The following is a 24,897-nucleotide window of genomic DNA, read 5'->3' on the forward strand; positions in this document are numbered from 1 at the left end:
GATGCCAAATTGAATATTTTGAAATGACCAGAAATCAATGTTTATATCTTTAGAAAACAGCAAATCATATAGAGATTTCCAAATAAATTGGATTATTTCACACTTGTAAAATAAATGTTTTGTACTGCAACCAGAAGTGTGCTGCTGCTTTTTTTATTTCTTTATTTCTTTATTTTTATTTTTATTTTTGGAAAAATACAAAGTACAAGTCAGAAGTGTACACTATGCAATAATATAGAAAGGGGACAAGCAAGGAAGAACCATACATACAGAATTGAATTTTTTGTATGAATAAGAGACAAAGTCTTTATATTATTTAAATTCACTCAGAAAACTTTCAAAGAGGGGATAATATTCATTGAATTTTCTCTTGTGTTTGTTGAATTTACCTGATAAAATGAACATGTTTACAATGAAATCAACGCTGCTTTTTTTCTGACGGTGCGTGCGCATCAGAGTGACGGATGTGACGTCATCGATAAGCAGCCCTGTAGCCGTGTAACTTCCGCCTAGCATCCAGGCTGAGTGAGAATGCGCTCCATGGTTTCCTCGCAGCAAACCTTCGTACACTTTTCGCTGCAGGCGCATCCAGTTCAGCTCTGAAAGGTGAGACATTCTTACATTAAAATGTAAGATTTCACACAGCGGTGCTTTACACGTTTCTGATAGTTGCTGAGCTCCGGAGGGCCTTGTTTACATCTCAATCCCCGGACTGGCGTGGGTCAGGGGCGGGTGTAGCGGCACTGAGGTAGTGGGTGCTACATGGGTTAGCTCTGATATATATATGGAAACATTTGTTTGGAAAACAATAGTGTGTTTTATGGACAATTTGTGTATGGTCAAAATATCCTGCTGAGTTTGCGTGTCACCACTTTACTAGTGACTGTGAATGCTTGCACGCGAGCCACCGAGCTAATCCCATGTATGACATCTACTGGTTCTCTAGTTAACTGGTGACTTTTCCCTGTGTGTCGGCCAGTCGCAGCTGCTATTTAAACAAACATTTAAATACCTGATCACAATTGTGCATTCACGTCTGTTAACTTAGACAGCAGCACTATAATAAATAAAAGTTCTCAAATTTACTGAATGTACTCCAGCACGTCTGCCATATGTCGCTGTATTTGTTCATATTTTTTTCCACCCTTAACTTTGCTTAATCTTATTCTTTTTATTTAATTATAATCTGGACTACTGCATGGTTTTACACTAATTATCAGCTATTGGTGTGACTAGCAGAACGTTCTAACAAGGAAACCAGTCAACTCGTGACACCGGCTAATGGTTAGCTAGCTAGTTAGCTAGCCCTGCTGCTCTTTATATTTAATTTTAAAGACTGTTTTTAACGAACATTCGACAGTCTTTGGAAACACGGACAGGGTTAAAAAAAAAAAAAAGAAAAAAAGTGGTTTATCACTGAAGCATACAGACACGCCTGGCTCCTCCCACAGAGCTGTTATCAAGCCCTAATATTAGTGCTGAGTCGCTGACACATTAGCTTGGCTGGAAGTGTGTCACCCAGTTTGGAACCTATTTTTAACCTGTTTTTATCCTGGATCGGGCGGAATGCGAACTTCCTTCGTGTGACTGGACTGGTGGCCAGACTGTGTCTACCAACCCTTCTGGTTTATATCAAGATGAATATTTGTGAAGTCACACTAAAGCCCAAATGCCAGAAATCTGTTTTTGATCTCCGAACAAAATGTATTATTGAATTAAACTTGTTTGGAGCCTCAGTTTTTCCAAATATTGATACTTTTGACTCAAAGGCTTAGAAGAAAAACAATTCTGGGTTAAATTTGCTGATATAAAATGCCACACAAGCACGTTTATTAACAAATGGCTTTACAATATGTGCCACTTTTAGCATTTTCTCCTATAGGGGACAGCATGTGTGAGTGAGTTCTGAAGATCTGGGTCAGAAATCCATCTAACTGAGAAGTAGCTAAAGCAGCAACTCCTAAAACAAGTATTTTTATACAAAATAAGCTATAAAATAAAATATTGCTGTGGGCGATATTGTAATTTTCTAAATCACCAAAATAGAAGTCGCAATATATCTTGACTCACGATATATTGCCCAGGCCTACTGGTTAGACATTATTAGACACAGAAAGGTTACAAACACTGTCACAATAAAATAGGTTTTCATGGTAGGATCCTTTTGAAAACCTAAATCACCACTCAAAAAATCCATAAAGCAGAAGTTATTGTTGCAAAACAAAATTTAAAAAGCCTGCCATCCTACTAGTATAATTCTATAGGACAGGTTTAGGGCCAATTTTGATTGAGAAAATAATTTTGGGCAAATCCAGAATAAAGTTGAAGTTTTGGAAATAAACTCAAAATTTTATATTGTGATAATAAATTTGAAGGTTTGCTATTAAAGTCTAATCTACGGTAGCTGATTAGGTTCAATTCACCATCTATGGTGAAACACTCTACATCAAAACTTTCCCTAATCTGTTTCTGGTCACCATTATTATTATTATTATTATTATTATTATATGCAATTCATTTATAATCAGATATAATTTTCTTTAAAAAAAACACACACATAAGCAAAATAACTACAATGGTGTTTTTACTGTTTATTATATTTCCCTCATGCCTTAAAATTATAGCATCATTGATTGACTTCCCAGTTTACTTGGTCTGTATTGTTGGGATAAATTCATTCCACCTTAGGGCAATAAACTGTTGTTAGTTAAGGACTTTTTAAGGTGAAATGTTGACTCCTGTTAAAGGATCCACCCATAGTTAAACAATGAAATGACTATTTTTAGGCTGTTTAAAGTATTTTTAAAATGCAAGTGTGTCAGGGAGAAGTTTAGATGTTACCAAACTCTGTGGCCTTTAACAGAGGAAACCTTGGACGTACCCAGTCAGTCCATGGTTATCTGTAAAGAAAAGCCTCCATCCTCTGATTAGCTCTGTTTACTCCGGGAACTTTGGCTCATGTAATCACCAGTAGACAGCTGTAGACACGTCACTAACCACCTGGTGTTGGTAAGCTCCATATGTCTCCTTGAATCGCCTTCTGGGATGCACCGTGTTCACATAATCTGTTTGCAGGGACTAAATCTATACTCATTAAGTGGGAAAAACAAGCAAAACAATTCCCACAGTTGAGGATTATAGTTCTTGACACAATAATTCATTTCTTACTGCACATGACCTAAAGACTTAGAGACGTGTCCCTCTGGAACCACTGATAAAAATAAATAGTCAAAAGAAACTGTTGGCTGGAGTCTGACACTTTTCTTTAGATCTGCAGCTGTCAAATATTTTGGTAATTGAGTATTATATTGATTATTAAATGAGGCTTCAAGGCAGAGAAAACTCATCAATTGAGGTATTCTGTGACCTGTTTAATTATAATTATATTTGGAAATTGCCAAGTAAATTGTCATCGTAGGAGTTATTATTTTTCTTCTGCAACTCCTTTGTCCTGGAACTCCTCCTAGACTATCAATGCAGCGCTAATGACACATATATCATCTCATATGGGCAATGTCAGTGATGTGCAGACGACCTTTTCTGGAGCCAAAATGTCAAGGTCAAGGTTGTGTCAAGTGTCAAAAATCAAAAATTTCCATATCTCTATGAATATTTATCGTACAAGTTTGATGCTTACGTATATGAGAAGTATTTCATTTAACTAGACTGAAACTGTATGACCTACCAGTAAAAAGATTGGTAAGGGTCAAAGTTTTTGTGGCCTTGACCTTTGCTCAAGGTCGTATTTAAGGTCAAGAACTCCTCAGAAAAGTGAACAAAGTGAGACCTCAACGCTCTCAGGACGACGAAGCTCAGCCAAAACAACAACAAACATTTTTTCCTTATAACTTGGCCACAAATTGAGATCCAGAGCTCAGACTGGTACCATTGAACAACATTTCCTTTCATTGTGTAACCTTGACCTTCACTCAAGGTCATATTTAAGGTCAAGGTCAGTCTTCTGTTTTTCCTGCATTATTATTTTCAATTTAATTCGTAAAAAGAACAAACTTGTCAACAAATCCAGATGCAGGTTGTAAAGACAATTTTTTGTTCCGTTTATTTATTGTTTTTTTTTCTTCTTTTTGTTTTGAAAGGCAGTCATCGGTGCAGCCCATTGCATTTATATATTTTACTTTTATAAAGCGGGATCTAAACAATGTATGGTGCTTATTTCCCTGATGTTACCTAGTACGCTTTTTTGGTGAAAATGTATCCAAACCTTCACCTTGTTTGCCTATTATATGACCTGCTGTCACATGCCTGTAAGGCTTGTTTTATAGCATCTGAGAAAGAATTGTGTAATGTTTAGTAGAGTAATGATATTAAATTAATTACAAATTGCAATCTGTGAAATGTTTATTTTTGAAACTACAAAAGAAGACCAAGCACAACCAATACAGGGATTTTACCAAAGATTAATAAAGTTACTGAAAAACCCACTGACTCTGAGTGGCTTTTATTAGAATCAGATCATTTGTCAATGGCCATGTTTAGATGAGATTTAATTCCCCTTTAATTCAGAATAAGGATTTAACACCTAATTCTGAATAAAAATGGCCATTCAAATTAAATTTGAATCCGAATGAAGTGGCTGGTTTATTCTGAATTTAATTTTGTTTTAAGTTTATTAAATAATTGTATGTTATTGTCGAGTTGCTGCTTCAAGACTTCAATAAAAATAAAAGTGAAAATAGTTCTTATGTGGTCGTATATGTTGTAGCGGAAAAGAAAAGGTTTGTTGTGTTGTTTTTCCCGATAGATGTGATACGTCACGTTCTTCCCATGTCCAATCAAAAATTCAATAAAATGATTAAATGTGTCTTCCATGAAAACCTCAAGCAAAACATAATAATTCCAAATCATATAACCATATGTTTTATTTCTGCTCCATCATTCATCTTCTTTCCTGTCTTTTATCCTCAGGTTATCGCAAATCCACTTTCCAAATGAGTGACGGGGAGTGCCACTTCTTCTGCTTTTTCCGCTGCTGCTGAGAACACTTTATTCTAGAGCCACACCCACTCGGACAGGATCAGAGTTTCTAAACAGTCCTGTCTGACTGAGGGAGCAGGAGGCAGCAGTGTTAAAACGTGGAGGTGGAGCTGTAATTAAGCTATTCCAGCTCAGTGGACCAGTGGGATCCGACAGGTAGGCTGGTGGTCTACCTGTCTGGGGGAGTGACTCAGTTGTCTGGATGTCTGTGGACATGAACAGCCAGGCGTCAGACAGCAACGAAGATGACTTTGGGGTGAACTCTGAGGGAGAGGAGGATGAGGATGATGGGGGGGATGAAGAGGACCAGGGTGACATCGCCAGCTACTATGAAGGAGTGGCCAGTGACGTGGAGCAGCAGGGGGCAGACTCCTTTGACCCAGAGGAGTACCTGTTTACCTGTCTGACCTATAAAGAGAGTCAGAGGGTCCTGATGGAGGAGGTGAACACTGTGGCTGCTGCATTAAAGGTCAGTGGGAGTTCAGTCAGCTGGGTTTCCATTACAGATTTTCGCAAAATGTCGACAAAGTATATTTGAGCTTTGAGCATGTTTTCATTGAACGTTGTTTTGAGCAGGAAGCCTCGTAACTTCCGTGAAATCTCATCCCACGAGACTTTGGCGCAGGAAAACAGACACTCAGAACCTCCTTAAAACACTCTGTATTCATTTGTTGTTTCACATCTAGTATGGCAGTACTCATTAAGTATAACTCTAAGAAATGTCCCGTCTCTTCTTCTGTCCACACGTACCGCGTCAGGTTTACTTATCTGACCAGGTACGTCACGTCCTGTGACATGTATTTGCGGAAAAAGTGTTTCCATGGCGCTTTTGCGACACATTTCAATATCGAACAACTGAAATACCTCCATGTAAGCGTAAAAACATTTTTGCGATATTTGAGGGCTTTTTCTAAATTTAGGTGTTTCTATTACCAGTTTTCATTGCACTATTTCGTTTTTGCGCATTTCCGAGGGTAATAGAAACACAGATATTGACTGTTGTTGTAAGGATGCATGTTTTATTCACAATTAATATGGGAGCCAAACTTGTGTTTTAGGTTTTTTAAGATCTTAAGTTTACCAATGTTTTCCGAAAGTTGTGTACCGGTACACTGGTATATTAAAAATTAATATAACGAATATATATGGTGGTATTTGGTATGAACCGGTATACCGCCCAGCACTATTTTTTTTTTTTTTTTTTTTTTTTGTAGTTTAATGAAGTGTTGTGAGTGAACTGAAAACAATTCCAGTTAACCAGATTGTTACCACAGCAACGTTAAACCCGTCTCTTCTTCTTCTTCTTCTTGTGTTTTCCTTTATTTTCATGCTCAGGTTTTACCGGCAGTAGCAAAACTGATCCTGGTGCACTTTCAATGGCAGGTGTCACAGATCCTGGACAGGTACGTGCTTCCTCTCAGCTGTATTTGCTTGTTCTGTTTCATAGCAGCTGTCAAATCTTTCACTTCTCATGTTCAATTCTTCTTTGATATCAATTTAATGTCTAACTTCATCTTTATATGCTTCTCGAAAAAACAATAACGGGGTTCACTTAAAGTGAGAAAGTGACCAAGTAGAATATTAACATGTGCTCATTTGATCCATAAAACTCACGGAAATATATTTCATGCTAACATTTTGTAGATTTTCAGAGACCCTCCATTGTGTTACTGACTAAACTTCCTGTTAATTTCAAAACAAGAGCCCTATTCACAAAAGTGTTGAAAAAAATACTAATGGAAGACGAGAGCAAATGCTTTTATTTTGAAAAGAGGATGTTTGAATTTTAGCTTGAAATCTGTCCCAGGACCATTTTACGTTCCTCTCGCAATGTATCGTGGGGTGGTTCAATTCAATTCAACTCTATTTATATAGTGGTAATAACAACAAAAGTCATCTAAAAGCGCTATCAAAATATTAAATTTAAAATCACAACAAATCCACATGAACAAGCATAAGCGATAGTGGGACAAACAAACTCCCTTCTAACAGTTTTTCTTTTAACAGGAATTAATCTTTGTTAGAACCAGGTTCAGAGGTGGCAGCCATCTGCGTGGACTGGTTGGGGTTAGTGGACAGAAGGAAGAACAGAACAGGATAGAGAGATAGAACATCAGAGTGTCTCAGACTAGTTGAGCCGTGAACCACAGATCAGGAACCTTCATCTCCAGCTTCAAGAACCTGAAGAGAGAGAAGGGCGAGGAGAAGGCACAGACTGCAGAAAAACATGATACAGTTTTATCAGGTCTGCCTGGTTGCGTATGACTAGTGTGACCACCATACATACTTAGGAAATGTCCCTATATAGTATACATCTGGGTATTTCTCATGTAATGTACTCAATCTTTTCATACTATCTAATGTGAATGAAATACATACTCATTTTGACATCAGACTTAGTATGAGTGATATGTAGGGATGTAACGATTAATTGTAAGGCAGTTAAAAATTGATTCATAGGTATCACGGTTGATATCGATTTTCTGAAAATTGAATCGCAGTACTTTTTTTATCCAGAAGTGTAGGCGGCAGGCGAATACTTTCTTTCTGGCCGCCTTCTACTCTTAAATATGTTAATAAATGATTCATTACCCCTTTAGCACCGAAAAAATATCTGTAATATTACTTGAATATCTGTAAAAGTCACGTTTTTCTATTAGCTCTGTCTGCTAGCATAGCTTCTCTTCTTCACTGCAAGATATCTGCATGCCAACCGACCACTGTGTTAAGGCACAAAATACATTTTCAGTTGCACTTTTAAAAAGAAAAAGAACTATTATGCAGTTTTGCATAGTTTATTATAGAACCAGAATTTAAATTAATAGGCTTCATTTTCATTTGTATTATTCCTTTATTTATTTCATTCAAGATTTATTTTTAGTTAAATTGCATTGTTTTGAATAGTTTATCAAGGAATTCTTTTGACAATGAAAAATAAAAGGAAAATAGTACCGTATTTTCTAGTTTTTTTCTCAAAAAAAAAAATTTGTCTACAGTCCCATTTTGCAAAATAAATCGTGAGAGAATCGTAACGTGAATCGAATTGTATCGGGAGTTGAGTGAATCGTTTCATCCCTAGTGATATGTTTATGGATGGTTAAACCCTAACTGCTCCCCAGGCACCGCAGTATGGCTGCCCACTGCTCCTAAGGGATGGGTTAAATGTAATGACTTATGACCAATAAAGGCAAAAGCCCTGATTTAATCTTTAATCTTTAAGTTAGTATGAGTAGTACATTAGTATGACATTTACAACACAGCCAGTATCTACAACCCACAGAAGTTGCTCAGGTAGTGCAACTCATCTTAAGTAACACAGCAAGGCACGCTGTGGCAAGAAGGTGTCAAGAGCATGGAGGATTTACCAGGAGACAGGCCAGCTATCTGCTCCTTGGTGCTAGGAAGGAGGAAAATGACCTTCAGCAGGCCACTAATGTGCATGTTTCTGCTCAAACTGTCAGAAACAGACTAAGTGTGGGTGGTGTGATGAGTGCCCGACGTACTTACAGCTTAACACCGTACAGGGAGATAAGTTGGTATTTGTCAGAAAACACCAAGATTGGCCGCTTTGCCACTGGTGCCCTGAGCTCTGTCAGGATGACAGTAGGTTCACAGTCACACTGAGTGCACGTTAGAGACGTTCTGCTACCTGCAACATTAGAGATGTTCTCTAGAGGCCTTTGGCAGGCTTCACAGCCTCCATGTGCTAACAAATTCCGTCCTTTCACTAGGCATAGGGAGTCAGTGCACACTGGCAAATACAATACGTGGAGGACACACACACACGCGAACACACATTAAGGCTCACTTTGGCTCGTCGAGAGGAATTTCCACAGAAGTTGGAACAGCCTGTGAGCTGATTTTTCTTCTTCTGTTTTATTATAATGATTTTAATTTCAATTGATCATTCTTGTTGTTTTGCTTTCAATGCATCCCACTGTGTTGCATTACTGCAGTGGTTCCCAACCTTTGTCAGGTTGTGACCCCATTTTTATATCAATATTTTTGGGTTTAAAGCAGAGACCTTTTTTCTTTAGAATTAGTTATTTTTATGAGGTTTGTTTCACTGTTACAAATACAGTGGTTACGATGAGTTCACAAAGTGACTTTATTTTTGTATTGCCTAGATTTATAATTGAGAAAGTGAAAGTATAAAATACAGTTGTTTGAGATTGTGTGTGGTCTTTCAATTTTAATCAGTATTTTTTTTTTTTTTCATCAGTTACTAGACATATCAGTCGACCCCAAGGTTGAAAAAACACTAAATAACTGTATTTCTAGGTAAAGGTTCATGCTGCTGTTTTAACTTGTAGGAATTGTAATGCTGAAAAAGCTGTAGACAGTTTAATGAGGGTCATCAAAGCCTCTTATGGCTACAGATCTGAATTCATTTCCACTTTATTTGTGTAGCGCAATTTACAACAAAGTCATCTCAATGCACTTATCAAAATATAAAATTCATATTAAGACAGAAAAAACAAGATCCACATGAACAAGCATTTAGCGACAGTGGGAAGAAACAACTCCCTTTTAACAGGAAGAAATCTCTGTTAGAACCAGGTTCAGAGGTGGCAGCCATCTGCGTGGATTGGTTGGGGTTAGTGGACAGAAGGACCAACAGAACAGGATAGAGAGATAGAACATCAGAGTGTCCCAGACTAGTTGAGCCGTGAACCACAGATCAGGAACTGACATCATCAGCTTCACGACACCTGAAACAGAGCAGAAAAAGAAGGACGAGGAGAAGACACTGACTGCAGAAAAACATGATACAGTATTATCAAGTCAGCCTGTCTTGACCTTGGGCCTCACTCCCAGTGGCCTAGTCAGCACTTATTGTAAAGGTGACCAATCTCGTCCGGTTTATTGGTAAACTAACAGTGACTCTAAGGTCTGTAAATGTTTATATACGGTTTATATACGAACCCATGTCCGCTTTATCGGTTTGGTTATGTTATGAATGTGTGTCATGAGACTGTAAGTTTGAGGTCTGAATATATCAGATCAACTTTGTTTTTTTAATTCTCTATTGACTGCTGGTTTCCTTGTTTTTCCTCAGATATAAATCCAACTCGTCTCTGGTTTTGTCGGATGCGCAGGTTCAGCCCAGCAGCAGCTGCAGATTAGTCACTGTGAGTATTTTTTTCTTTATAATGCAGCAGAATATCCACTATCCTCTAAAACTCTATCTGCTGTTGATTAATATCACTGGTAAAAGGCGGGAGTTAAAACTAAAGCTTCTCTGTAACATGTGTTCAGTTGATGTAGATGTTGCAGATGCTTTATTTAAAGACTTTTTGCTCTCATTAGGTGTTAACTGTGCGTGTTGGTGTGTTTCAGCCCCCCCAGTCCCTCCAGTGTGGTGTGTGTCTTCAGGTTGTACGTAGAGACGCCCTGCTGGCTTTGCCCTGCCAGCACTCGTTCTGCAAAGCATGCTGGGAGCAGCACTGCACTGTGTTGGTCAAAGATGGCATGGGAGTAGGTAAGTGTTGCAATTTCATTTTACTGTAAAACATTGAACAATATCTGTGAAACAATACAAACATGTTATTTTAACTGAACATAAGGTAGTCATCTCAAATATAAATTAAAAGTTTAGAACACTGCTGTCCAAAATACTAAATTATATCACTTCTGTAGGAGCGGGCGGGGCATGCAGTTATTTAGGTTTGCCATGGTGATCGCACACGTGTGGTCAATCAGGGGAAGCAAACAGTTTTTGGACGGTACTCAAGGGTAATCAAGGTATTCCCTGGGCTCTTGTGAATGGTTTTTCTTTGTTTTACTGGACATTTGAGAGGCACATTTTTGTATTCACGATCCCTGTTTATTTGCAAGATTAAAGAGTCAAAACACCAACGGGCTATTTTTCATATTCTTTACCAAGAATTACCCGTCAAAACAACTATCCCTGCACCTCCAGAAGTGAACCTAGTTAAAGGACTTGGGCGCTTCAACTTCCTTTAGTTTTTCAGGTTTCTTTTGTAGTGCATAAAAAAATGTTCAAATGCAGCAGCTTTGTGAAAATGTAAAGACTCCATAGTGACGTATCCTGCAGCCACACACACCATGACTACATAACTATCACTGTGTGTGTGTTGACACCAGTCGGTTCTGTGCATTAGTTCAGGCTGTTTTTAAGCTCTCTCACTTTTAGTTGCTTTCTCTAAGTGGAGTGTGTGAGGATTCTGCTGTTAAATCATATGATAAACCCAACATCCTAAGTATTGTAAACTTCCTTTTATCAGTGGCACAAAGATCATGTTGATGACACCCAGACTAGTTCTTTAGACCACTGTAACAATGACAATCAGCCTGGTTTATGAAAGTGTGTGGCATAGATCTAAATGTAGAACTGAGCTGTATTATTAGGGCCCGAGCACAACGGTGCGTAGGACCCTATTGTAATGCAACTTGTTTTTATTATTATTGTTATTACAAATAAAGTGATCACATTTTTGAGGACCTGAACATGTTCAAAAACTCATGAAAATTAAAAATGATTTAATGTAAACAATCTTTTGTTCCACCTGGTCTAATGTGACAGAGCTCAATTTTGTGGCGGCATGAAACTTATAAAACCGGGAAAAATTCACAATTTAGTCACGTCATTGTTTAAGTCGCAGGGTTCAAAGAGTGAGAAAAAAATAGCGGTTTATAGTCCAGAAATTACTGTATATTTGCACAGAACATTGCAGGAAAGTTTGTGATATAATCCTTGAAAATGGTCAGCTATGTCTCAACACTTTAACCCACACTTCCCGATATGCATGTGGTTTCGAGGGTCCTTTATCGCTGCTTGCAGCTTTAAATATGTCTGTGTTTGTGTTCAGGCATCTCGTGCATGGCTCAGGACTGTTCCCTTCAGATGCCAGAAGACTTTGTCCTGCCACTGCTGCCTGGAGAGGAGCTGAAGGACAAATACAGACGCTACCTCTTCAGAGACTATGTGGAGGTATTTGACTTTTTTATTGTGTGCGTGTGCGCGTGCGCCCGTGCACTAACCTGGTGGTTTACTACCATTAGCAGTGTTTGAACTAGCACTAGGAAGTAGGACTACAGTTTTATGTAAGTGAATATTTAGCCACACATCATTCTCATCTGTATTACTGCCAGAGGAGATATAGGAGATAGTAACATTTTCATTCCAAACCTTAATCTTCTATCGGTGAATCAGTATTCTTACCATCTGCCTCCCCCCCCACTGGTTAAAGAGAGAAATGTAACTAAGCCCAAAGTAATTAAATAACTAAAATGAATGCATTTGAAAATAAAAAGTAGCCAGTGAAGTTGTCGTCTTTAATAAACAATGTGATTAAATTAGATGAACTTGTGTCTCCTCTTTGCTGTGCAGACTCACTTCCAGTTGCAGTTGTGTCCTGGAGCCGACTGTCCAATCGTCATCAAAGTGCAGGAACCTCGAGCTCGCAGGGTGCAGTGCAGCCGCTGCAGTGAGGTCTTCTGGTAACTAACAATCAATACATATTCATACTTTATATTACTTTGTTTAAACAAAGGAAAAGTCAGAAATATCATACTGTAGTGTTTTTATAATTCATAGATTTGTGGAGTGGTTTCTTAACCATTTATTTAATACAATAATCAATCATTATATTATAGGGATGTAACGATTAATCATAAGGCAGTTAAAAATCGATTCATAGGTATCACAATTGACATCGATACTCTGAAAATTGAATCGCAGTACTTTTTTTAAACAGCAGAGGGTGCTATATATTTATCCCTTCTCTTGTCCAGCAGCTTACCGGCGGGCGGAATCTGCTACTATTTTTTTTCTGGCTGCATTCTACTCTTACATGTTAATGTTATATGTTAATAAATGATTCCTTACCCCTTTAGCACCGAAAGAATATTTGTAATATTACGTGAATATGCCAACCAACCACTGGGTTGGTTTGAATAGTTTATCAAGGGATTCTTTAGGCAATTAAAAATAAAAATAAAATAATACAGTATTTTCCCAAAAAAAATAAAGGAATATTTTTCAGTCATCATTTGACTACAGTCCCATTTTGTAAAATAAATCGTGAGAGAATCGTGTCGTGAACCCAGTACCATGAATCGAATCGTATCGGGAGTTGAGTGAATCGTTACATCCCTATTATATTATATTTGATGACTTTATCTTGTGATCCGTCTTTGGGATCTGTAGAGGCATGTGCTGGATCTCTGAAGTGATGCTGTGGTATCTGGTAGGAAGGAGAATCTCTGATGCCAGCTTAGACTAAACAGACACAAGGACTCTGAGAACACTTTCTGTGACCTAAAGCACAGCTTTGCTCTATTAGGACAAAGTAAAGTATGGGAAGAAATGTGTCTCAAAAATATTCACAAATATATCCATGATTTACAAGCGTGTTTTTTAATTTGTGTGTGTAATTATCTTGAATTATGTGTAAATCTTTAATTGTGTAAAGTGTGTTTGTGGATCGCTGGCGTGTGCATTTATTTTTGAGACAAACACTGAGTTTTGCTCAGATTCACACACACAAAGGTCCTGATCCACATGTGTGGATAGCACCACCCCTCCACTAGGGGGTAGTATTGAAGTCACAGGTGAAAATCTAACAAAAATACATGTGAGAATTGTGGATATATTTTGTGGACTTTAAAAACATGTGAAAATCTGAACCCAACACAATGCCAACGCGTAAAAAGGCGCAATTTTCTGCCATTCAAGGTTTTTAAACAGTTTTTTTTTTTTAATAATTTTTTAATCCTGTGACTGTTTCCATAAATGTTTAAAACATGTGTTTTAATGTTAGTCAGACTAACATTTTATGAGGTTGGTGATAAACATGAGGAACAAAGTCTTTTTAGTGGGTTTGTCTGTCAGTGATGAGTTAACGCTTATCTTTCTTTCTTGGTTTAGTTTTAAATGTCGACAGATGTACCACGCACCCACAGACTGCGCAACAATTCGAAAATGGTTGACCAAATGTGCAGACGACTCGGAAACTGCAAACTACATCAGCGCACACACTAAAGATGTACGGTGGACATGCAACACACACACACACACAATGGAAATAAGATTTTTTTAAAACATGACTTTCTCTTTCTTCTAGTGTCCTAAGTGCAATATCTGCATTGAGAAGAACGGAGGGTGCAATCACATGGTGAGTCAGCAACAAAATCACTCAGGAAATCATGAAAATGCAAACTGGGGCCTTTAAACTCTTACTGCTGGACCAGTTTGATTACAATGGAGCACAATTTGTTTTTGGTTGTAATGTTTTTAGTTTTGTTTTTTCAATAAATCCAGTGGAAACATGTAGTGAGTCACATCTGCTAAAGTTGGAACCTAATGAGCAGCTGATTTTAAAGATTGTTCTTCACTCACTCATTTCTTTGTCTTTCAGCAATGTTGCAAGTGCAAACATGGTGAGTCCATTGTTCCAGTGCTGCATTCACACATTGTTTGTCACCTTGCACTTACCTGATGCTTTACCAAATCTTACCAGCACTACGTTTACATTTTAGGACATCCTCAGGTCTCAGTGAGGTACCAGGAAAACCTCTGTCATTTATCAGACCAAATGGACTCATGAATCAGCAAACCCTCTGTCAGATGAAACGGCCTCAGGCTTCAAAATAAAAGTCATCACCTTCAGGGCGTAAAACATGACATGTCGTTTTATTTTAAAGAAACCAGAAATACACATGACATCATCAATATGTGCTGCTTTGGATATGAGAGTACCGGTAAGTTAAAAGCTGTTTTTTTCTATTTATGTTTAAAGGTTAAGATATCAATGTTTCATTCAACTATGTATTAATTAATCAAACAATACATTGATATATCTTAACTTTTAAACAATAAAAAGAAAGCAGGCCTTTAAACTTTCTTCATCATGTGTATTTCCGGTTCCTTCAAAATAAAAAGCCATGACGTGTTTTACGGACTGAGGTCGTTGAGTCTGACTTTTATTTTGAAGCCTGAGGCCGTGTCATTTGACGCCATTTGGTTTGACAAGTGACTGAGTTTTTGCTGAGTCATGATGCCTCACTCTGAGACCTGAGGATGTCCTAAATTGTACAGCAGTCATTTTTTAATGATCAATGCTTGTTTTAAAAATTCTCAATCAATATGTTTTAAGTTCGACAAGCTAATAAAATATTTCTTTTGAAAAAAGGTTTCCTTTTATTTAAGGCTTCTACCAATAATCACGTACCAATTTTACTGGTTTACACTGGGATTCCACCTGCTTTTTGTCCATGTTTTTTATTGTGATGGTCACTCAACTCTTACATTAATTTATTTTGTCATATTGACAGATTTCTGCTGGATGTGTCTGGGAGACTGGAAGACTCACGGCAGTGAATACTACGAGTGCAGTCGCTACAAAGAAAACCCTGACATAGTCAATCAGAGCCAACAAGCTCAGGCCAGAGAGGCTCTAAAGAAATACCTCTTCTACTTTGAGAGGGTGAGCATCTTTCACACTATGGAGTTCATACTGGTGCTAACTACACAACTCTTCACAATATCAAATTAGCAAAATGTAAACTGTATCATTGGTGAAGTTTTGAATGATGAAAGTAAGCATTCCTTATACATTACTTTCCTGCATTCTACCGTAGCCAGAATCCATTCCTAAAACCTGCTTCTAGGTTCTTCAGTTCATCTGTAAAACATTGTTTTCTGAGGGTTAAACAAAATCCACATTTTCTAGAGACTCGTTTTTTCTCTCAGACTTTGATTTGTGTTCTTTTCTCCTGAGAGTTTAGGTTTTTCTTTTTATTTATTTCTGTTCCCAGTGGGAGAATCACAACAAGTCTCTTCAGCTGGAGGCTCAGACGTATCAAAGGATCCAGGAAAAGATCCAGGAGAGAGTGATGAATAACTTGGGAACTTGGATTGACTGGCAATACCTGCATAACGCTGCAAAGCTACTGGCCAAGGTATTCAGGCCCAACTGGAAGGGCCTTTTACTAATGTGTCCTTTTATAAAAAAAGTATCAAAGGTTTGTTTTTACAAACGTGGCCTGAAACCTTGTTAGTAGATCTATATCAAACAAAACATTACTTTTCACCATATTTGTTGTAACTTTTAAAAATGGGACTACTACAGTTTTAGAGCCTGTGTTCCTCCATCTTGAAATCACATGACTGATGATGTCACACGGCCCCACTGCCTGTAAACATCCTATTGTTTTCTATTGGAGTGCAACATTCATCCTGATTTATAGATCATTTAATTCAATTCAACTTTAGTTATATAGCACCAATTAAAACAAAAATCATCTCAACACGCTTTCTAAATATAAAATTCTTAATAAAAAGGAAAAAACAAATCCACATGAACAAGCATAAGCGACAGTGGGAAGAAAAAAATCCCTTCTAACAGAAATCTTTGTTAGAACCAGGTTCAGAGGTGGCAGCCATCAGCGTGGACTGGTTGGGGTTAGTGGACATAAGGACCAACAGAACAGGATAGAGAGAGATAGAACATCAGGGTGTCCCAGACTAGTTGAGCCGTGAACCATTGATCAGGAACTCCAGTCAGCTCCAGCTTCAAGAACCTGAAACAGAGAAGAGAGAGAAGGAAGAGGAGAAGGCACTGACTGCAGAAAAACATGATCCAGTAATACAGTGGAATGAGAATGAATATGGGGTGGACATCAGTATAAATGGAGTGTGAGCAGTGTCATGGTGACATGGTCTCCACACTCTTGTTTGAACACTGTGCATGCGTACATATCAGTAGCTCTGCAATTGGTTTAAAAGTGTGGAGAAAATGTAGGAAGTCATATGATTGGTTGAAAGCAAACATACCCGATTGGCTGATGAATCTGTCAATCAGATTTATCAGCCAATGGTGACGTTCGTTGACCCGTGACGTCAGGGCAGTCTCATAATTAGCCACACAGATTTCTCTCACAAATACACAGAGGTTTCACAGAACAGAAGCAGTTTGTAAATGCACATTCAGCAATTTGCATTATCTGTGGATTTATATTACAAGTGTGCCTCAAAATTATATTTGTGAGTAGATCGTGTGCATTTGTGAATCTGAAATACAACTGTGAAACAAAGCATGTGCACTCATGAAAAACCCTGCAAGAGTTCATTCATTATGACACTGTACTGATTCTATAGTAGATGCGACCATCTTGGCTGCCTTTAGCAGCTTTTTCAGCCAAAATCACACCTTGTGCTGCTTTTAGTATCCCTAAATCACGTGTCAAACTCGAGGCCCGGGGGCCAGATCCGGCCCTTAAAAACATACATTTTGGCCCAAGCAGAAAGCAAAAAAGTCAGAGAAACCATGAATCCTTGTGTAAATTACCAACTAATTCAGACGTAGATATCTCCAAATTAATACACAAATTCAATGAAACTCCACAATATTAACAGAGCTCACATTTCTCCTCACTCTAACCCTTATCACATGATGGCAGTCATTTTTAATCTCTAATTGTTAAAAGAAGTCTGAATTTTTCCTAAATTCTGCAATTTTCTTCAAATTATTGCACAAAATTTGCCCAAATTACTTAAAATTTGGTCACAAAATCAAAAAATTTAGATTTTTGCTTTGATATTATCAGTGCCGTACAAATTCTATAATATGTAATATAATGCATATTCTATAATTTATTTATTCATGGAAGTGCAAACTAAAACACAGTAAATCTGAAATCTGCGGCACGCTTAAGATGAACTGCTTCATACAGTATTTGTATTATAAAATGAGTTTGACACGCCTGGCCTAATATAAACAGCTAAAGATTGCGATGTAACCCTCTAAAGGTCCCTTAGGAGAGCTCTTCTTCTCTGCTTCATTGTCTACTACCACACCTCAGAGTTGGAACTGCCGCCCCCTGCTGTCACAATTTTTTGGGGGTCAAAAATGTTTTTATCCTTTTTTGTAAACAACAGGTTTACATCAGAATCAGAATCATCTTTATTCGCCAAGTGTATGTTGTACACACGAGGAATTTGACTCGGTCAACTGTGCTCTCTCCAATAGTGAAAACATTCAATAATAAACAATCAACTAGAAAAGATGATAATAAGTATAAACATAAGTATAAATATAAACAGTAGTTAGACTAGAATGTGCAAACTCGATAAAATAACAAGATAATAATAATAATAATAATAATAATAATAATAGTATAAAAAAATAAATAAAAAATAAAAATAAAAAAATAAGATATAAAGAAGGAAAATAATAGAAAAGAAAGATAATAATAAAATATAATAATAATAAAAGGAAAATAGTGCAGTAGAGCATTGATAAGTAGTGCAGGAGAACATTTAAATTAAAGGTATGTACATGAACATTCTCAGTGTCAGATTGATCCAGGGTTGTTATGTTTGGTTACATTGACATCTTTAACTTTTCCTGAGTAGTTAAAACAACCAAAAGCAGAGAAAATTGGCATTTTGAGTGAAAAAGCTGCTAAATTATTCAAAAAGTTACTAAATGATCTAAAAATCTACCAAATGATCTATAAATCAGGCTGCATGCTTCACTCCAATAGAAAACAATATGTTTACAGGCAGTGGGGTCGTGTGACATCATCAATCACATGATTTCAAGATGGAGGAGCACAGGTTTTAAAACTGTAAAGTAGTCCCTTTTTTTAAAAGTTAATGAATAGACTATGGTGCAAAATAATGTGTTTTGATAGAAAATAATCCTCCGATAATAATACCAATTGATTAATGAAGGTGGGCAGAAAGTCACAAATCCCTAAGTCCTACTTGTGTAGGCCTGCCCCACGTTGTAGATCAACTACTTAACATCATTCTTTTGCTGTTTATTTACCAGAACCATCTTTTTAAAAATGACAGGTCAATGATTCAGTGAATACATCTTTATGCTTGTGTCCTGTCTTCATATTTCCAGTGTCGCTACACACTGCAGTACACCTACCCCTACGCCTATTACATGGAATCTGGCCCACGCAAGAAGCTGGTAAGAACCAATCATAGCTCATCTTAGGTAACACACAGAACAACTGTCTGTTTTTGTCTAGTGCTCTGCACTCTACACTTATTCCTGTTTTACTGACCCACTGGCATGTAATTGTATTTGGTAATTGCCAAATTCATTATCGCAGTTTTTCTTTTTTCCTGCAACTCCTTTGTTGTAGAACTCTTCCTAGACTATTAATGCAGCACTAATGACACTTATGTCATCTCATAAGGACAACGTCAAGGATGTACAGTCGACCTTTTTTAGAGCCTCAAGGTCGTGTCAAGTGTCAGAAACAAAAATTTCCATATCTCTATGAATATTTAGCGTACAAGTTCAAAGCTTACATTTATGAAAAACTCATCTCAAGCTGAGTATTTTATTTCATTGGACCAAAGCTGTACGACCTACCAGTAAAAAGATCCGTAGGGGTCAAAGTTCATGACGTCATAAAAAAGAAAAAAACTTTTTTTTTTCTCTATAACTTGGCCACACTTTGAGATACAGAGCTCAGACTGGTACCACTGAACATTTCCTTTCAATGTGTGACCTTGATCTTCGCTGAAGGTTATATTAAACGTCACGGTCAGTCTTCTGTTTTTCCTGCATTATATAACTTGTCAACAAATCCAATTTTCGATTGCCAAATAGGTGTTTGCCTTGTGAATACAGGTCTTGCCTAGTTTCCCATTTATTCTGAGTTGATGACATAGATGATGTCTGTGTTCTAACTCTATTGTTGTGGTTTCTCTGTTCCCTACAGTTTGAGTACCAGCAGGCCCAGCTAGAAGCTGAGATAGAGAACCTGTCGTGGAAGGTGGAGCGAGCTGACAGCTATGAGAGAGGAGTGGTTGGAGGAGAGGTGGAGCTGAGTGCCAGTGACAGAGGGGTGAGAGAGAGGAGAACACTGACCTGGGATAGACAGTAAACAACTGTTTTAAAGCAGGGGTGTCACTCATTCTAGCTCAGGGGCCAATGATGGAGCAGTTTGATTTCAAGTGTGCCACAGTTTTTATGCTGGAAAACGAGTAATTTCAACTTTATTGTGCCATAGTTTACACTTCTATACATAAAATCCAAAATATATAAGAAACTGACAATATCCAAGCAATAAGTGACGTATATCAGTTCCAACAGGATCTTTACTTGTTGTGTACAATTTCTATTTGATAAAAGGGAATATTATTTTTGATATCTTTATTTTATATTCTGGGTCCGTATAAACTAGGAGTGTGACGATATCTCTATACAGCGATATATTACGATATTCTTTTTCACACGATCAATTATTGATACGCTCGCGCTCAGTATCATTTTTTTATGTAAGATTTATTTTATTATTTTCAAAACATTTTCTGCTTTTTCACTAAAATGTGCAGGTACATCTTCAGACATTTTGTCACTGTGTGTTGAAGGAACCAATATATTGTTTAGTGTAATATTTCACTATAATGGTGTCACTGGTAAGAAAGACCCTATTTGTTGTTTACATAAAGCACTATTGGAGATACTTATTCATTTACATTGGTATGTTGACACTTATTTACAGAAATGTTGCACTAAAATAGTGTCACTGTTCATAGGACACTTTTTCAATTTTTTTAAAATTGTATTTTTTCACTTAATCTTTTTTTTTTCTGTAATGTCATAGAATATTGTAGATTGATTTCTAACCAATATATTGATAATCGCAGTATCGTCATATCGTGAGCTTTGTATCGTCTAATATACTGTAAACCATACAAAGATGCACAGAAACACTAATTATGTAATAATTATGTGTTTTTTTAATCATTTAGCATTAAAAATGACTTCATTATAAGCACTGGTAAACCTGCTAATCTTTAGTTTCATTTACACAATGATTCATGTTTTCTGTCATTTTGTATTTTTCCTGTGGGCTGAATTTGATGATCCAAAGCAGTGTTTCTCAAATGGGGGTACGCGATGGCACTACTTTAGAGACAGCTAACAAATGAAAGCATTAAAAATTTAATTTATTATGTTTTATTTTTAGTTAAAAATGATAATCATAATGATGATGATGAAAATATCTTAATTAAAACAAGAACTGAAAATACTACTGTCAGTCTTGGTTCCACATCAGGTGAGAGATGACAAGAAATAATAAAAACTATAGAAATAAATCTATTCAGGAGGCACTAAATACTGTTTTATTCACTTATTTACAAAGTTAGATTCTCTAACATGTGTGTTATCACTCATTTATTCCATCGTTATGTACTATATTTGTTTTTTCACAGAATTCTGAGCAGAATGTTGTAGTTAGACAAAGGGGGGACATGGATTCAAAATGTAGAGAAAGGGGAACTAGTTTGAGAACCACTGCTCCTAAGGCCCAGATTTAGCCCCCGCACCATGAGTTTGACACGTGTTTTAGGCTGTTGATGGTTTTGCTCTAACGTAGATTTAACACTAGTTTGGAGGAGCTTGTAAGTGAGACATTATTGTGGTTAGACAATTTTCTAGGGAATAAAAAGGATTGTTTTTCTCTGCAGGATTTAGAGAACCAGATGCACATTGCTGAGCAGAGGCGACGTACGCTGCTGAAGGATTTCCACGACACCTAAAACTCCATCACATCTGCAACGCACCAGCATCTGACCTCCTCTCCTCCGTTCTTCTTCTTCTTCCTTTTTTTGCTGCAGTCATTTGGCTCCTCCCCCTTCCTCACTCTTTAAATGCTGCATGGTTGCAGAATGGCACCATTGTCTTAGACCCAAATTGTTTCACCCTCCACAATTCAGACCATTTGTGTTCATATTGTCACCGGTTTCTTTTGCTGAATATAAAATCACCCAAAATTGGTTTTCTTGTTTTTCTTCTCCAAAACTGTTTTGTTGCGTGATTGATTTCAGTTCATTTCTTTCCATTAATTGATTGCACTGTTGATCAGAAACCATGAAACAAGTGTCATCTCATGCATTGACTCATAAACAACAGGTCATCCCACTGACATCAACACATTAAAGTCTGTGTAAAGCAAACTAAGACATTTTATTCTAAACACATTAAACATGTCATAAATGTTTTCCTTAAAACATGTAAAAAGCCATTCAACCATTTATAATGTAATAGTGGAGCTAGGCTTCACAAACTGTTTCTAATGTCTGTGTTCAGGATTTAATGGGCGGGTCAGAAACCATAGCCATCATTAGCATTAACCCGACCCTGCTGCTGAAGCACACCAAACTTCCTCGACCTCCAACAGGAACAATTTGGCCTTTAGCCTCATTTTCCATGAAATTAAAACTTTTTTTTGCATCGTGATTGTGCGTTTTGCCTCTAGGGGGCGCAGTTCTGACTCTACCCAGGAGATATACATATATTCAGACTCGGGCTTAGCAGATCTTTCCGCTGACACCTCATTTGACCGAATCTGAGCACTATCGACGCTGGAGCAGCTTTCACACTGCTCTCTCCCATAGACACAGTACACGTAGGCGTGAGGGCGTGGTTCCAGCGCCTCTAACTGACACGCCCCCAGCATCTCAGAGCAGAGGGAAGTGCTTGTTTTTCCATGATTTTGAGACCTAACTTTATATACTTAGCAATTTTTTTTATCTTTCAATTTTGGCTCAGTGGTCAATGACATGTTTCTGTGATGTGACAAACATGACACACTTATTTCTGCTTTACACAGACTTTAATGTGCACTGGGAACGTGTCATCTTCTCTTTTCCTCTCCATCAACTCCTTTGTGTTGTTTTGCTCTTTGTGTTTCTCTTTCTGCTCATTCTTCTGTTTTAGAAAATGCTGTTGATAGTTTCAAAAAAGGAAAAAAAAAAACACCCCAAATAAATTGCTGTAATTTTCAACGGTTGTACAATAATACAAAAAAAAAAATAGTTACTGAAAGTTTTTAAAAGCTGGATTCTGGTTTTTGTGTTTTCTTCACACAAACACACTTTGGTCAAAATAACTGCATTAAAGGAAACCTTTTTAAAAGCCAACGTTACATTTGTTCTTGTTTTCAGCTGCTTTACAGAACCCTGACGCTAGGCCTGGGCAATATATCGTAATTAAAGATGTGTGGCGATTTCTTTTTCTCCGATATAGAAAATTAAAATATTGCCTATGATATATTTTTATTTTATCATTTATTTTGTATAAAAGCTCAGATGGATTTCTGAGTGCGTTTTTACCCAGACTTTCCTCTAAACAAGCCACACTACAGAACTCACTCACACGTGCTGTCCCTTACAGGAGAAAAACCTAAAAAGGGCACATATTGTGCAGTTATTCCAAAATTTCCAGTTATAGAATTGATGCAATTGATGCATTTAGATATTGCCATTTTGAGAAAAAAATACTGAGATATGAGTTCTGGTCCATATATTGCCCAGCCCTAATGCACACGTGTGGGAAATCATTGACATACAAAATTAATGAATATTTATCTGAATTACATCTTTTTTTACATTATTAGATTGCAAATAGGTCACAAGTTTTAATAACTGGTTTCACATCTTTCTATAAAGCTGACTGACATGAGACTTTCAACATGGCTGCTGCTTGGTTCAAAGGTGTGCAACGTTGGATTGGTTTGGATCGCAATGATACCATTCTTTAATTATTTTATAAAATTGTCTGAAATGCAGCTTTGCATAACAGCTCAATGTTGACAGGTAGTCATGGTTATTCAGGATAAGTTAGAAGTTTTATAGCACTTTTATTGAATCTGTCCTCCTCTTTTCTTTGCTGGTTTGGTAACCTGGGCAACAGGGACAAGAACTCCCAACGGAGGATTGTATGCTCTGCATCTGAAGCGGCTGGGGTCTAATTCAGGAGTCTGGATGAGATTTTTAAAAGTCAGATACTGAAGAAAACCAAGGACAGAACTTATGCTCTCTACCCAGTATACAGACTGCTCCCCTCTGGCACCCCACTAGCTGTTCCCCCAGCCACTAAAAACAGATAAAAGTTCTCCATAAGGACTTAAAACACAGAGGAGAGAAGGAGGTAAACCAGGATAAACTGCTGCTTGAGTCTCTGTCTGTGCATCTGTATTTATTTGAATTATTAGACAGTGGTCTACGGCCCCTGACGTTGTGCTCTGTAAACAACACACATTTACTTCTAAAGCCATTGCTCACCTCCTATGTTGTTTTATGACGTATGACACACACTGTATAATATGTTTGTGGTTAAGACTATGATATCTCTTGTCTGCTGCAAATCAAATTGCACTTCAAGGAACAAACTACTAAAGTGAAACAGCTCAATGTTGACAGGTAGTCGTGATATCTCAGGATAAGTTGAAAGCTGTGTAGAATCTACAGCAGTAGCTGCACAAAGGGCTTTTTAAAAACTACTAAAGTGGTTTTAATATCCTAAAAAACACCCTATAAATATTGACCAGCAGGTGTCGTCAGTGAGCAACTTTTGGAACTAAGGTGAGTAATAATAATAATTAATATATTTTTTATTATATATATGTAGCATATATTACAGTGTGAAATATTCTCTGCACAGTTCATTTAGTCGACTAGCTACAAGTTAGCCTGTTTATAATGCCACATTTCATCCCATTGAGATAGTTTTAGCTTTGTTTGTTGTGAATTTTTAATGTTTTATGCGTTAACTATGACGATGACATGAATAATAGACATAATTAAAACTGTAAGGACTTCAGTCGCTTTCTCATTTCCAGTTCACCAAACCCTTCTGAGCTGTGACTGTGGGCGAAGGACTGGTGAGCCTTTGCTGGCTTTGAAGAGTTTGTAGATCTAAGTAAATGCTAATTAATTATAGCAGCTTTCATTTGTATGCCAAAAAATGAGTTATGGTTTAACCCAAACGTCATTCATACTCATAGCGCCGCCTATTGGTAAAAGGAAATCATGGGCAATATGTTTGCAGAGAACATTGCAGGAAAGTTTGTGATATAATTCTTGAAAATGGTCAGCGACGTCTCAACACTTTAAAGTTT

General features: G+C 37.3%; 1 protein-coding gene across 1 annotated transcript; it reads left to right on the forward strand.

The window, feature by feature from the left end:
* Window positions 1–470: 470 nt before the first annotated feature.
* Window positions 471–21,773, forward strand: arih2 (ariadne homolog 2 (Drosophila)). Its single transcript, XM_028452178.1, has 15 exons — window positions 471–606; window positions 4,927–5,464; window positions 6,331–6,398; window positions 10,055–10,127; window positions 10,336–10,477; window positions 11,829–11,950; window positions 12,350–12,459; window positions 13,889–14,006; window positions 14,085–14,135; window positions 14,379–14,400; window positions 15,295–15,446; window positions 15,778–15,921; window positions 18,876–18,944; window positions 19,708–19,833; window positions 21,464–21,773. The coding sequence occupies exons 2-15, from the start codon at window positions 5,198–5,200 to the stop codon at window positions 21,533–21,535; spliced, it is 1,536 nt and encodes a 511-aa protein (XP_028307979.1). The 5' UTR covers window positions 471–606; window positions 4,927–5,197; the 3' UTR covers window positions 21,536–21,773.
* The last annotated feature ends 3,124 nt before the right edge of the window (window positions 21,774–24,897 follow it).

The sequence above is a fragment of the Gouania willdenowi genome, chromosome 7 (assembly GCF_900634775.1).
Source record: "Gouania willdenowi chromosome 7, fGouWil2.1, whole genome shotgun sequence".
NCBI classification, from domain to species: domain Eukaryota; kingdom Metazoa; phylum Chordata; class Actinopteri; order Blenniiformes; family Gobiesocidae; genus Gouania; species Gouania willdenowi.